General features: G+C 39.8%; 1 protein-coding gene across 2 annotated transcripts in view; it reads right to left on the reverse strand.

The window, feature by feature from the left end:
- Nucleotides 1–16,267, reverse strand: part of MRPS27 (mitochondrial ribosomal protein S27) — a 50,251-nt gene that overhangs the window by 32,606 nt on the left and 1,378 nt on the right. The window contains exons 2-4 of one of the 2 annotated variants that reach the window (XM_075740567.1): nt 15,129–15,202; nt 7,228–7,298; nt 5,217–5,275 (exon numbers count right to left, since the gene is read on the reverse strand). In XM_075740567.1, coding sequence (XP_075596682.1) covers nt 5,217–5,275; nt 7,228–7,298; nt 15,129–15,202 — 204 coding nt within the window. Of the gene's footprint in view, nt 1–5,216; nt 5,276–7,227; nt 7,299–15,128; nt 15,207–16,267 lie in introns of both variants that reach the window. The other variant, XM_075740566.1, reaches the window with a different exon arrangement.

Genomic DNA, 16,267 nt, shown 5'->3' on the forward strand with positions numbered 1-16,267 from the left:
CAGCACGGTTACACTGACTGACCACACCTACTTGAATGAGATGTGGTTACAGAACTAGGCGTGCTGAAATTTGGCTCTGAGTTCTGAAATGTAGTTGCTAGTTATTTTCTTCAAAGATTCCTACATCTCAGACTCTGAAAAACCATGGACGGACACCGACAACAGAGAAACTGTGAAAGAGGAAAGAGAGAGTAAGCACATGTGCCCCTCTGTGCAGAAATGAGCGAATGCTGGAGCCAGAAGAGTGGTGGAGTCTCTAAGACCAGAATGATTACATGGGACAGCACTGGCTTGGATAGTGACCAACAGCTCTTCCATGAAGCAGCATCACACGCTGTTGACCATAATGCAATAGCATTGAACACAGTTATTTCTGTCATTCACGTGCAAATTACTGGGACATTCTAATGAGGTAAATCTCTCTGGTGCTTCCTTTCCTTGTGTCTCCCAACCTGCCAAAGAGCAGCCCAGGATCTTTTGCAAATGAAGTTATTTTGGATTGCTCAGCTGAGGCAGGTGTCCAAACTGGTAAAACAAAGTTACCATTCTGGCTACAAAGTGTATTTTTCTCTCAGAGGCTTCCACCACTTCTCAGTATCATTTCAAAACATAATTGCTGGATGACTTGAGTAATAGGTAGATATTTCTGACTCATTTATTTTTATCTCTCTTTTTTTTTTTAACCAACATATTTCTCTGAAAGGACTGAAAGCCAAGACCTGATGAAGTCTGTGTCACCAACAGCCTTAGGAAAATGAAAACATCTCAAAGGAAAAATTAAGTTTGTTGCAGGATTGTGTCTGTATCTCTTCTCCTTTTTCTACTTGTGTTGGAAAGGGTTAATGGTATTCTTTACATCCTGTAGACTTATATACAGAAACAAAATATCATACTAGTGGGAATGAATGCCATACAAAATATATTTCAAGAGTAATTTTTTTTTTGTCCATTGTGGTCATTTATTACAAGTAATACTTTAAAGTAACTGAACATTTTCAGACACTAAACTGCTTGATTAGCAGGAAAGTATCAAAAACTGCAACTTCCGCACCCACAAAACAGACATGCAGATATAGACAATGAAAGTTATTTTGCATGTGATGTTTGACTAACTACTGATACACTGGCATTATAAGGAATAAGCACAATTTCATATACATGGAGACCACCAGAGTCCCAAAATTATTTAATGGCTGAAATCAGGCCTCAAAACTGCAACTTGCTACCATGGAAGACATAACAGCATATCTAAGAATAACTTCTAATAGTTTTCCATTGTCCCGTTTTGTGATTACAACCAAGTACTGACTCCAGGTAATAAATCCTGAAATCTGCAGAAATAACTCCATTTACAAAAAAAAATAATAATAATTATCAATCAAGGAAAGGCAACGAAAAAAATCTAGGCAGATTGTGCAAGAATTTGCAGAGCACATGGACACACAAACATTTATGTTTCACAGACAGCATGTATAATTTTTATACACAGTGGGTCATGAGACTGTTTACAAGGGCATGTAGTAAGAGGACAAGGGGTAATGGGTTTAAACTAAAAGAGGGTAGATTCAGATTAGATAGTAGGAAGAAATCCTTCACTGTGAGGGTGGTGAGGCACTGGAACAGGTTGCCCAGAGAAGCTGTGGATGCCCCATCCCTGGAAGTGTTCAAGGCCAGGTTGGATGGGGCTTTGGGCAACCTGGTGTAGTGGAGGGTGTCCCTGCCCATGGCAGGGGGGTTGGAACTAGATGATATTCGAGGTGCCTTCCAACCCAAACCATTCTATGATTCTATAATGCAATTTAAAATCCTCATAAGGAATGCCAACATAAAACTTCCACAACTGCCTTTAAACACATTGAAAATCTTTGTTGGCACCTACATACAGAATCAGCAGAGTTACCTCACCACAAAACCTCTCTCCATTATGCTAATATTTCTATCATAGGAAAAACAACCTGACATGAGAAACAACGACACGTCAGTGAGACAGGACAAAGTAAGGCGAACTGCAGGTCTTTGATGTGGCTGAAAGTGTTCTGCATTTTGATTAGAATTTCTGCTGGGATCCTAGGAGATGAAAGGATTTTTTAAAGTCTGACAGTTAACAGGGGGGGGGAAGTATTCAGAAGAGAACAAAAAGAGGAGCATTGAAAGCAGATGATGTCATGCCTCAAACTGGCCTTTACCATCTTACTGACATGTTCCACAATGTAGCGTAGCAGTTTCCATGCAGTTATTTTTGAGAGTTCAAGATCCTCTGTGGAGACAGTATGGCTGGAGATCCACTGCTTTAAAAGGATGGAAAGTTGAAACAGGTCTAAACATAACACATACATTGTATTTTAGGACCCAAAATGCATTATGGTAACGGTCCGGAATACTACTCTTTGAAACTATGTTCTGCCGGACACACTACAAGGCAAGTCTCCAGTCTACAAAGCTTAACAAGTTCTGGCACTCCCATCTTCAGGGAAACACCACACAGCGAGCACGGAAAAGCCATTTACTTCCCTCTGATTCTTCCCACAGGCACAGTTTGTCTTTTTGTACCAGGAACATCTTCCAACCTTGTAGGGGCGTTGGAACTGACTACCCTTCACCTCAGATTGCCAGAGGCACCCAACACTGGGGAGAGACATCAAAGTCTCCCCCTTATACTCTACAAGCAGTTAAGGGGAAAAACATAGGACTCAGGGAGCACTCTGCTTATTTATGTTCAGGCAAATGAACACACAGCCAACTACCAGGCCACGTACATTCCATTTGCTCACAATGGATCTGTATACCTTAGAAGATACAAAAAACCTCTTTGCTGATACTGCCTTTTTCTTTTTTAGAAGCTTACTCTCCTTACATAAAGTACAAAAATTGTGCTTTGAACTGTTTCTCATTAAGCCAGAAAAAGAGATTTCTTGTCAAAGCTTCTCAGTTTCTTAACTCTGCCTCTCTACCACCTCCATTATGTTTCATGGTGTGGCCACTTATGCAGGACTTCTTCGGTGTCAAACATCCTCCCAGCTGCAAAGAGATATCTTTAGAAACACGTCCTTCATTTGAACTCTAGCCTAAGTGCAAAATGTAAAGAACAATAAAAGGGGCCTTACGGATACTAAGCATATCTCCTATTTCCTGAAGCTAGCACACTTATTTTCATTTGAAAGGGAAGCTGATGTTATAATTGGGATTTTTACATTTTCAAATGAATTACAGACCTCTCTATGCTGTTTCACTACTTGCATATAAATGTATTTTGAGAATAGTTTCACGATCATGCTGGAATGAAGTCTCCTGGCAAACTGATGCTAACATCACCAAAAGACTAAGCATTTTGCAACACCAAAACAAAGCAGCATTACAGGGACACACACAAGAAAAATTCCAGCCAAAGCATCTCTGAAAAGCCATGTGACACACCACTACCTCTCCAGAGAGACTACTAAAATCTCTATCAATTACAAATTATTTGATTACATTATTTGATATGCACCTGACTGTACTCTCACTAGCCACAGAAGAATTATTTCCTAGAGAAACAATAAATAGCTGTAATTATTTTTGAACTGCAAGTCTCTCCTTTAGAATGTGTTTTTAAGGATAAACCCCCTATATTTTAAACTGATGCACTAACTAGGCACAGATGAATAGTGGGGAGGATATTTCCATGTTAGAGATTCCCATTCTATTCTCTCCCTCTTACTATGGAATGTTTTCTATGCTTCTAATTTTTTGTCACTCTCTCTCAACCTCTTGTTTTCAAGAGGAAAGAACCTGTAAGATGCATTACATATGAACATCTCACTCTGACTATTTGGATTTTACCTGTACCAATTTGAGACTCAGCAATTAAACTATCCTCCTGGTGTCAGAGCATTCAAAGGTCTCTCACCATCCCTTACCCTTGGCATGTCTCTGATGGGCCTGACTCCATCAGAGGGAATTTAAGTCTGTGTGGCACAACATACATTACAATCTTCAAGAATGTTAGCAAAAGCTACTGATAGCACGTTTGTAAAATAAAAATGAGAGCTTGCCTTAAACTGGCTTTACTTTACCCTGTTTTCACCTCAACTGTTGCAGGATGGAAAGCTGATTCCTGACCACAGGTTCTGACAGGACTAATGAAATCTTGATCAGAAGGAATGAAAGCTCCACTAATCTCCTCTCTGATCTTCTCCTTTTATTTTTTTCATTATAGGATATTGCTAGTATTAGCAAACTGGGTTTCTCTTGTTTCCATCTTGAAGCTCTGAGGTTCAGATACTATCCCAGTATGTACCAGAGAATCACAGATATCTGAAGTCTAATGCAGTCATACACTTACAACCATGCATATACTTAAAACAGCCATCCAGTAAACTTCTTCATTAAAACAATAATCATTATTATTTACAAATAACAACCTGACATTGTTTGTAAAGATGCTCTTGATGGAGTTACTTTCTCCATCCGCTCTCAAAATGTGTGTGCAACCATGCATAAAAGAACTAATTTATTTTAGTGATCAGCAAGAATTACTGCCCTCTTCAAGTCAATATTGAGATGTATTGACCTGAAGCAAGCAAGCATGCAACCTGACACTAGCAGAAAAGGTATCCAATGCACTTCACTCAACACAAAAATAGTTGCAGAAAACTCTAACAACCCATGCATAAGTTGTTATGCATAACCCATAACAACTACACAGCTTATCCGGGGTAAGTACGAAAGGGATAAAAAACAAAACTATACTTCATTTAGCCTTGCTGACTTGATCATTACCACAAAATGCCTATCCTCATTTCTGTTCATTCTAAGGAAAAAAACTTCCTTGAGTCCTACACTTACATATGCAAATATGCATATAGCCAATTTAGTTAAATATGACTTTGCAAAGAAAAATGTATCAGGAGGAACAACTGTAAACAAACATAATTCCTTATAATTTCAGCATCTCTAATGTAAATCATAGCTGGAGGTTGTATTAGCTGTTCAGTGGCTCAGACTAACATGCTTAACACGAGTCAATGCCAGAGGTCCAGAAGGAGGGCAGCCATAACAATGGAGAAGTCACCAAAGAAGGGCCTTAGCTTTGAGTTGTAAGACAACTAGATTCACTTATTTTGCAAAAGAGAAATAAAAGCCAGTAAGGTGGAAAGGGTCAGAGTCTTAAAAGGCCAAGACTTCATGGTATTTACTTGTATGTCTCAAAGTTCATGTTGGGGGGAAAAGATGCTTACTTGTAAAGGTAATATTCGGCTTGATCCACTTCCTCTCGTGAAGAAATGTTGTCAACAAACTGATTTAAAAAAAAAAAGAAATAAAAACTTCAGACGGAGTACTCACAAAACGTATTAGAAGAAAATGCCACCTCAGTAAACAAAATAGATTTGTTTGGCCTATTTAGGTGTCTGACAGAACTGTAGGTTTTCAAGTCTTTGCTTGTTCCTACTCAAGTTTCTTCTACACTGCTAAAGTCTAATCTTTTTAAACTAAGACAACTCCCCTACTCACCTCTAAGAAAAGTTATGTACCTTGAAAACATGGAGACCATCTGAGGATTATGTCCATCGAGCTTAGTACCCTGTATTTTTGCTGATCCTCTCTGAATTTTTTGGTCTTTAATGACATCCTTTAATTTGAGAATACGTTCGGTTTCTTCCTGTTTTTCCCCCAATTTTGAGTGAGTCTTGACATGCCTTACTTTTCTTTCTACAAAGTATTCTTTTGCTAATGTTTGCCTGTTGTCTCTATTCATGCTAAAAATTCTCAAGGACAGGGAAACAACATTCTGTATTTCACCACACATCTAAATAACAGTAAGAAGAAATTTGCCCCTCATGCTGTAAAGCACAATTTTCCTCTCATTTAAAACCACGTCTACCCAGGCAATTTTCCAAAATTTCCAGTGCTATCAACTATTTAAATAAAAGCCACATTTTCAACCAGACTTTGTCTTATGATAACCATGAATCCTGTTTTTCTGTGCGTTTTACTAACATAAGCATAAAGATGCTGGAACACTCCAGAGTTTTCCCAGTATAATACCTTTAGCTCAGAATATATAAACAATATGTTCTCAAAGTCAGTACTTCTCTTTATGCTAGGCATAAGCTAAAAATAATAGTCTCAGCTGACTCGTACTTGCTCTCTAGTTTCTTAACTCTCCTTGCATGGTGTCTACATGTAGGTCTCATGTTTTGAGTGTAGCAATAGCATGCTTTATTTACATTTTAGAAAATAGAATCTGATGCAAGCTCCACGTATTGGAAAGCAGGGCAGTATGACAATCCGGAAATCCCACCTCTCCAGGGAAGAGGTTAGCCCAAAGCACAAACACAAAGGAAAGGAATAAAGCTGGTTAAGTAATAAAACAGAGGAACACCCATTTCCCCCATGGATACTGTCTCAGAATCAATGATCAAGAACGCTTGATCTGGTTACTGTATAAAATGTTCTGTGACTCCTCACTTAGTGGTGCCAATGATCCTCATCAGTGGTGTTACTGAGGTACCAGGGTGGCGAGTCAGCTTTTTTGGGATAATTTTGATAATTGAAATTGGTTTGGGTTTTTTTTTTTCCTTTTGAAACAAGTGATATATTTATTCTCCTTCTTCAATGCTCATTTACACAGGGAACCTAAAAACACATCTCAGATCTCTGCTTTCATTTTCCCTCCCCAGATTAACCCAGCTGGAAGATGGAACTGGTTACTAATTCCAGTAAAAATAATGGCTTCATTTACCTCATGCCAGCATTTTTCCTGTCTCAGTCTGCTGAGGCAAGGAAAGAAAACTATAGAGGCAAAATATATCCACCTCTGCCTCACTCTGAAAGGAGCCTGCAAGTAGAGGAAGGTGCACGCAGACAGGCAGCGTGCTAATCCATTGCATTCCCTTAGCAGCCTGGGTTATTATAAAGTGCCTGAGGGGGCATTAAAGTTCTCACTAAGCAGAAACTACAGGAAGGCAGGGAACATACATTAGGGAAGCATTACCCCAGCAACAGTGAGGCCTGATTTTACTGAGAAAAGAACCTATTTCTGTTTTGAAGACCCTACAGTACAGCTACGAACTAATGAGTACAAAGTAACAATGCAGCTTTACACAGCACTTTAACAGTACAACAAGACATTTATGATCCCAGAACTCCCAGCAGAGGTGATATCGTTTATCCCCTCTCAGCTCACTTGATCTCATAAGCATTCCACTGTCATTTCCATCACTTTATGATTGGGATTTATTTCCTTACCCGGGTTATCGTCAAAGAGCTGACAGGCAGCTTTCTTTCATAGGTTCTGTCCATTAAGTGGGCTAAGTCAGCTGGAGAAAACAGAGAAAGGGTATGTTTAATAAACTGGCATTACAGGAAAATCTGCAGAGCCACCATATAACTTAGAACAGAACTTCAGTCCATGAAATCAAATTCTGGTTCCTTGTTAACATCTCATTTTGAAGTTGTATGAAAACAATACTTTGAATTATTGTTAAATACTTTAACAGAGAATAATACTCGCAAAGGTTGTCAACATGATGATTTTACCTTAATAGAAAGAAGGGGTAAAAATGCAAACCACCATTTTTTTGGATTAAATTAGTATAACTAATATAACTCATTTAAAAAATCTGAGCAGATGTCCTTAAAATTCACACTTGCTTTCAAGCTTAGCATACGCTGGACAGTGCTTTTAGCACAGGTTTGTCCTTTATTTTATGGTAAAACAATGAGACGCAGAAACAAGCAGTACCATACTGATAAACCCTACAGTCACAAACAGCAATCCAAAGAAATCCTGTCAATCAAACTGGGCACTGTGCCAGTACTTTATTAACTTTATAACATTCTGCTCCAGCAGTCATATAACAATATTAATTCAACCATACAGGAACTTTAAGCTTCTGACTGTTGAACAGGTAGCCAACCATTGCATTTAATGAATTTAACTGGAAGTTAAATTAATTTAATTTGGAGTTTTAGTTTTGTACTGTTCCTGGAAAATAATGACAGCTCAGGAAAAGTATGCTGTTTATTGTATGCTTACTGTCAGCCATTTGATTCTTAGCTGAAACATGAACTGATGACATCCAACCTATAAAATTTAGAGACTTCAATCATACTCTTTCCTTCTATTCTCCTGCATCTTCCAGGACCAGGAATCCAACACATTGTCTCTGCATCATTAGAACCTTGTCTGATCCTTTGCACCCCAAGACTACAAGTGTTACTAAACCAGCCTCTTCTTTGACACCTTTGGATTAGTCCCTTTGGTGATCCTTCAAAAGCTGATGGGTTGACTTGTTTTACAATTCATTTTCCAAAAAGGTCATCCAACCTCCACATCTGTCAGTGAAATATGAGGTCAGCACAACTTGCAGTGCCACATCAGAATTGACTAAGCCTTCTACTCTGGCAAAGTTGTCAGAGGGAGGAAGCAGCATTGCGTCAATAACATGCTGTGTCTCCAAGGGATGCAGTCCATATATGTCCTATCCACAAAACAAGTGATATCACTATTCATCATTTTAAAAACAGACCTGTACCATCAGCGAATACTAAGGGGTATACAGTTCTAATAGTACAAATGGCATTCAACGCCACTCTGATCTTCCAGGTACCCTCTTGAATTACAACACATGTGCAAAGATTTTTGCTGCAGTAAAATGATAGAGCCTTGATTTGGAATAAAATGGTTGACTCTTTATCTGTACAACGTTGCTGTTGGCTGCACAGCAGTATTTCATGTTTACCTAAGGTGTTCTTCAAACCTAAGGTTTTCAGGTGTTCTTCAAAACACAAAAAGAGCATTTATCTCTGGCTAAGGGAAGGCAAGCATTCCATGACCACGAAAGCAAAGGGAAATCTGCAGTAAAGTTACTGAAGCAAGTACCAGCTCCTGTGAAATACAACACAGGCTGTTGAGCTGATGTGAGCCACCAAGGCCGTGCTATACCAGATAACTACTAAAACAGAGGATCAACTCTTTCAATGGTAAAGAAATTTCTGTGGGAATATCCCTACAAAAAGCATCTGTATTTGACTCTGTATTATCCATCTCTCCAGCACTCACAAAGGTCATGATGGGGCACATGGGTATAGACTTTGGGGACATTCCTAGTAGTGCTAGAAGATAGACAGAATGGATGCTGTGGTCAAGACAACTCGTCAGGAACTAAGAACTGTCTAGATCGTTGCCTAAACATACTAAGCCAACTGTCATCCAACATTCTTCATCTGCATTTTGAGATAGCTGGAAAAGAGTATTGACTCCAAAATCTTCTGTGTTTGATGATACAGAAACATGGACCTGAAACAGGCCTACTCCAGAACTATTTATGTTATGCATCACCCTCTGAAAGTGGAAGGTGATACCTAAGACCATTCTGGGCCATACTCAACCCCTGAGCTTAGCAGTTCTTTTGCCTAGGTGCTCATGAAGACAAAGAGCCTATTTCAGGAAACACTGAGTACTTAAGTAGAATATAAACCAAAAGAATACTATGCCATGAGTGCGAGATCCCAAGACTGTTAGCCCTTTACACACAGGCCTCCTCTGGGAGAGTTCACACACAGAATTTTAATGATTGACCTTTTATGCTGTCTACAAAGCTAGAACTCTCCATCAGAACTTCAGCATGGAAAGCAAAATGAAGCACTTGTCTATCAGCTCCAGTATGAGAGTCATAATAAAATGAATGCTGATTAAACCTTAAAGAATAGAAGACAAATGAAGTTAATGGGAAATTTAGCTTTGTTTCCAGACAAATTGCCATGTCTGCTGTAGTTTCTAGGTATGAGTAATTTGCAATGAGTAATTCTTTCCTGGTTTGTCTGAAGAGCACCTAAAACAGAGACCTTTTTTTCCTCATATTCATGATTTCAAATAATTCAGCTACCTTTTGTAAACTAGGTTTGCTCCGTAAGTTGCTATTAAATCATCAAGGTTAAAACCCCTTCTTAGTTAGAAACATCCTGACAGAAGTACTAGAATGCAAGAATGTGAATGCCCAAGTCTCCTAGCACTGTTGGCAGTAAAACTTGAGTGCTAATATTGGTGTATAAATCAAAAAAATGTTTTCATGAACAAAATTCTATGTACATTCTACCAGATATATGTTGCAAGTACTTTTCCATTATTTATCTGATAGTCATTACCAAAGAGGTGAAGTATATATAATCTCTGATACACATTGCCATTTCTAGAAGATGAACTTTTACAAAACTTCAATTTCTCTAAAAATATATTTCTCATGGACTTAAACAATCTGACAAAACAAACTGTAAGTCCGAGCTGAAGTCACTTAACTTCTGGACACAACTTCACAGTTGTCTCTAGAATACTGGTATCGGAGATTTCATGCTCACTTTTAATTTCATTTGTTAACAGAAACTCAGTATCTTGCTACCTGCGACAGGGTGATTTAGGACAACGACTGGTAAAATATTGACCCTCACCTCCCAAGTCAGTGGTTATGATGGATAATACCAGTTTGGTGGCCTAGGAAATCAACACAGTTTCAGTTTGATTTGCAGTGTGTACCTATCCAGAGCATGTAGCCACATCAACAAGTGGCACATTTGGCCACCATGTAAGAACACTACCCTCTTATTCTAAGAAGTGGTCCATCCAGGACAGGGTTGAAATCCAGTGATGGGGCAGCAACAAGAAAGTGGATACAACTGGGAATGATGGGCAGAGCTAATACTTTAACTCACAGGCTAACATTTCATTTTCTATATAAAGAAAACCTTGATTTATTTTAAAGATCCTATTAAAATATAAAGGAAGGCTAAGGGAAGTACTTCACCTTACAAATATACATCTTTCACTTCTCAGTATTTCCACATCCGTAGCAGCTTCTGATAATAACTACAGCTCTGTACCAAAGGCAGCTTGGAATGGAAATTATTCAAGGGTCACTTCCTCCAAGCTCAGGAGCGATGCATCCCAACAAAGAGGAAGTCAAGCAAAAACAAGAAGAGGCCACCATGGATGAACAAGGAGCTCCTGGGCAAAGTCAAACAAAAAAAGGAAACTTGCAGAAGGTGGAAGCAAGGGCAGGTAGCCTGGGAGGCATACAGAGAAACTGTCTGAGCAGCCAGGGAGCAGGTTAGGAAAGCCAAAGCCCTGATAGAAATTAGTCTGGCCAGGGATGCCAAGGACAACAAGAAAAGTTTCTATAGGTACATCAGTGAGAAAAGGAGCATGAGGTAAAATGTGGGTCCCCTCTGGAATGAAACAGGTGACCTGGTTACCCAGGATATGGAGAAGGCTGAGGTACTCAACGACTTCTTTGCCTCAGTCTTCACTGGCAAGTGCTTGAGCCACACTGCCCAGGTCACAGAAGGCAGGGACTGGGAGAATGCAAAACCGCCCACTGTAGGAGAAGATCAGGTTCAAGAATATCCAAGGAACCTGAAGGTGCACAAGTCCATGGGACCTGATGAGACACATCCGCGGGTCTTGAGGAAACTGGCAGATGAAGTGGCCAGGCCACTCGCCATCATATTTGAGAAGTCCTGGCAGTCTGGCGAAGTTCCCGCCGACTGGAAGAGGGGGAACATAACCCCCATTTTTAAGAAGGGTAAAAAGGAAGACCCAGGGAACTACAGGCTGGTCAGTCTCACCTCCGTGCCTGGCAAGATTATGGAGCAGACCCTCCTGGAGACTATGCTCAGGCACATGGAAAACAAGGAGGTGATTGGTGACAGCCAACATGGCTTCACTAGGGGCAAATAGTGCCTGACAAATTTGGCGGCCTTCTGTGATGGGGTTACAGCATTGGTGGATAAGGAAAGGGCAACTGATGTCATCTACCCGGACTTGTGCAAGGCATTTGACACTGTCTTGCACGACATCCCTGTCTCTAAATTGGATAGACATGGATTCGATGGATGGACCACTCAGTGGATAAGGAATTGGCTAGATGGTCGCACTCAAAGAGTTGTGGTCAATGGCTCAATGTCCAAGTGCAGAATGGTGATGAGTGGTGTTCCTCAGGGGTCGGTACTGGGACCAGCACTGTTTAACATCTTTGTCGGCAACATGGACAGTGGGATCGAGTGCACCCTCAGCAAGTTTGCCGACACCACCAATCTGTGTGGTGCGATCCGATCAACGTGCTGGAGGGAAGGGATGCCATCCAGAGGGACCTTGACAGGCTGGAGAAGTTGGCCTGTGCAAACCGCATGAAGTTCAACAAGGCCAAGTGCAAGGTCCTGCACATGGGTTGGCACAATCCCAAGCATGACTATAGGCTGGGCGAGGAATGGATTGAAAGCAGCCCTGAGGAGAAGGACTTGGGGGTATTGATTGATGAGAAGCTCAACATGAGCCAGCAGTGTGTGCTTGCAGCCCAGAAAGCCAACCGTGTCCTGGGCTGCATCAAAAGAAGTGTGACCAGCAGGTTGAGGGAGGTGATCCTGCCCCTCTACTCTGCTCTTGTGAGACCCCACCTGGAGTACTGCGTCCAGCTCTGGGGGCCCCAGCACAAGAAAGACATGGAGCTGTTGGAGTGAGTCCAGACGAGGGCCACGAAGCTGATGAGAGGGCTGGAGCACCTCTCCTATGAGGACAGGCTGAGAGAGTCGGGGGTGTTCAGCCTGGAGAAAAGGCGGCCCCAGGGAGATCTAATTGTGGCTTACCAGTACCTGAAGGGGCCTACAGTAAAGATGGTGAGGGACTGTTTATCAGGGAGTGTAGTAAAGGGGTAATGGGTTTAAGCTGAAGGAGGGTCAATTTAGATTAGATGTTAGAAAGAAATTCTTTACTGTTAGAGTGGTGAGGTAGTGGAACAGGTTGCCCAGAGAGGCTGTGGATGCCCCATCCCTGGAAGTGTTTAAGGCCAGGTTGGATGAGGCTTTTGGCAACGTGGTCTAGTGGAAGGTGTTCCTGCCCGCAGCGGGGGGCTTGGAACTAGATGATCTTTAAGGTCCCTTCCAACACAAACCACTCTATGATTCTATGGTTAAGTTGTAAAGGCACACTGCCACCTGGTGTTGTGATGAGCCATTTTGGGTACCATTAGTTTTTCTAACAAACATTTCCCATCTCACTTGGATTCTTCCATCCCCTGGGATTCTGGTAATTGCTAGTCTTCTCATCAAGATGCTTACTGCCACTTAATTTTACCCTTGTTAGTGATGAACCAACTGAAACACTGAAAAATTCAAGTCCAGCCATACCTCCCATTTCCTTCATATCTCATTTTTAGTAAGTAGAGTCCAAATTACTTCTATACAAGTATCTTCCTACCAGCAAGCAGTTTGTAAATTCCAAATTAACACCTTTTCAACTCCTAACTTTTTGAACAAATGTGCTTCTGTACACAAGATACAGTCTTATTATTTCCAAAATACAGTCTTGTTTTTTTCGGTACTGAAGTTTGCTAAACTCATTCATGCTTGGAATGCTAACCTGAGACTACGGAGAAGAGAATAAAGCATATCATATACGGACACAGTAAATAGTTTGAATCTGGGATGGCACCGTATCACTGCAGCAGAGAAACGGAACTGACTTTAAAACAAAAACACTTCTTTTTCCTTTCAATGCATTCTCACAATATAGTCTTGCAGAGTAACAGTTCTGAAACAGTGTTTGAAATACACAAATAAAAGAGCATCTCCTCAACACAAGGAATTCGGTCTAGCTGCAATGATCAGTTACAAGATTATATATGCAACCATACAACTGACAGTTGCAGAGCAGACGTCTGCAGAGCTGTCTCTTCTTAAAAAAATGCTAATACAGCTGACACCATGTTAACTTGTTTTCTCTTTTCTATGAGCACAAATTGAAAATGCAAAGCAGTTCTTTGAAAAGCATGGAACAGACATCTGCTTTGGCTCAAGACCATCAGCAGAGCAGCAGCAAGAACTGTGCTTGCCAAACGGTCAAGACAGGTCTTGCCAGGCACGTGGAAAGCCAAACATGGACTATACCAGCACTTGCACAATGTTTTCTTCTGCAGTAGATTTCTATTGCCTATGATGTTTGTCAAGATAAGAACCCTTTTTCATCTGGAGGTGACTGGTTCAAATGGATCCCATGGCACTAGTCTGTGGCTCCAGCTCAAAAAAACACTGCATGAGCAGCTCTATTAACAGCAAAGGGTTACAAGGTATTAATAGTCTCTGCAGGATCCAAGCTACAGTCATGAGCACCCACTGGCTGTTTCTGGCCCATGTACAGTAAAACACATTGACAATACCAACCTAGCTGTTTATAGGCAAATAACAGACACAAATTAGTGCATAAAAAAAACTACTCTGGTCATTTTATCTGTCTTCCTGACTGACAAAAGCCCTTGAATTTCATCTGCTGATTCCTCTTTCAGCCTCATAATCTGTGTTACAATTAACAGACACAGTTCAGGGGCCCAGGAATGAAAAAGGAAGACAAAGATTATGCGTTAACTGGTCTCCAAAACACTTGTGGTACAAAATAATGGATACGTATCTTTAGCATGGAAACATGTTTTGCATGATGCTTTGTATTTGGGACAGTCATGAAATAGATGGTGGAACATTATTTCAAATGTGATCTAGCAAAAAAAATTTAGCTAGATTAGCTAATTTTAGCTAAAAATTCGCATGAGAGATCTCAGTACCATATGCAGATACAGTTTAATATACAACAGAAATAAAATGATGAGTTTAATTTTTCCCCAAAAGAAAAATCTAAAATTTCAAGAAAAAAAATGTAACTTTCCCTCCTGCAAAACTCTGAGAAAAAATGTTCTTTTGAAAAATGTTATTAAACAGGAATATCCTGTAATATAGAATAGGTCTTCTTTCACACTGCATTACAGTTAGAACAACATGAATGAACAGGACACCTGGAGACAGTTTTAACTGTTAGACATAAAACTATGACATTCATAAAAGCTTTGGATTTTGTGAAAGAAAAAAATATCTTGTAGAAACCAAACATTAATTAAATGGGCAAATTCTAACTTGTTTCTGCATTACAGCTTTGAATATATATGACAGATTTTTAACGTGTTGAGCAGATTTTGACATAGAACCTCAGACACATTTTTCTCCACATTTTTTTTTTTAGTTTGGAGTATTTATAGAATGACCTAGTCTAAAATGAGTTCAGGTTGCAATTAATTAGTCAAAGTGGAGAAAAATAAACAAAATTTTCTCACCCAGGCTATGCTCCTCTTTTTGTCTCTTTTCCCATTTTGAGCTGTCCACATAGGCCGCAGAAAGAAGAGCTCTTCTACCTGATGAAGAAAGAAATCACTATGTAAGCCAGGTTGCTTAGACATCTCTAAACTAAGACTTTACTAGATATCCCCTTTTTCTGTCAGATTTACTGAGTTGGATGCATTAAACCGTCTTCGTGACACAGCTGACAGCAGCAGCTACCATAACAATTCAGGTTCCTTGCATGTGGATGAGCCATTACCTTGTCATTTTTAAAACAGAGAACTTTCCCCTAAAAGCTTTTTTTCAGCATGAAACAAATCTTCCCAAACCCAAACTGTGTATTTAAGAAAATTATAAATTTTTAAAGGTAGGAAAAACCCTGAACAACAACAAAGAACAGCTTCCTTGTGCACACAGATCTTTTTCATGAAATGCTAGCAATTAGCTAAATGTAGGCATAAAAGCATAAGCAAAATGATGAATACACACAAAAAGGCTTTTCTGTTGTTGTTGGATGGGGTTTTTTTCCACCTGTAAAGATGTGTCTCACTGGAAATGAAAGGTAGATGCTCATCTGCAAATACTCCATTTTTGATCATCTCCTTTTTTTGCATGTCTTGTGAACTGCAAGGTTCACTCAAACGTTTTTGAAAGTTTTTGCCAAATACTCTTTGTATGACCTTTGAAATCTGCTCAAGATACTGTTCTAGCTTTTGAAACAAAATGGAAAATGCTTCAGTCAGAAGAACAAACCAAGTTTGTACATCACTCCGAGATGATGAGGCCTTGAAGATGCACAAGGAACATCTGGATAAAATTTGTTGAAGGAAGATACAGAAATACATGCAGAAGGTTGCAGAAATTAATGCTAAGAAACATGAACTATCTCTAAAATAGACATTACTACACTACACAGAATTCTTAGCAACTACCTTAAAATCTATCCACTACCACTAAAAATTTGTTATTCTTGAGTGTTAAACAATTTTTCCCCTTATCATCCTTCTGACATGCAATTATACACACATGTCCAGCAAATTTTTGTCAAAAAGGGACAAATGTAAATGGGATTCCACAGTCAGAATATGAGAATATGTACAACAGTTTACCAAACAGGTAGAAAATAAGAAACAGA

The sequence above is a fragment of the Balearica regulorum genome, chromosome Z, assembly GCF_011004875.1.
Source record: "Balearica regulorum gibbericeps isolate bBalReg1 chromosome Z, bBalReg1.pri, whole genome shotgun sequence".
NCBI classification, from domain to species: domain Eukaryota; kingdom Metazoa; phylum Chordata; class Aves; order Gruiformes; family Gruidae; genus Balearica; species Balearica regulorum.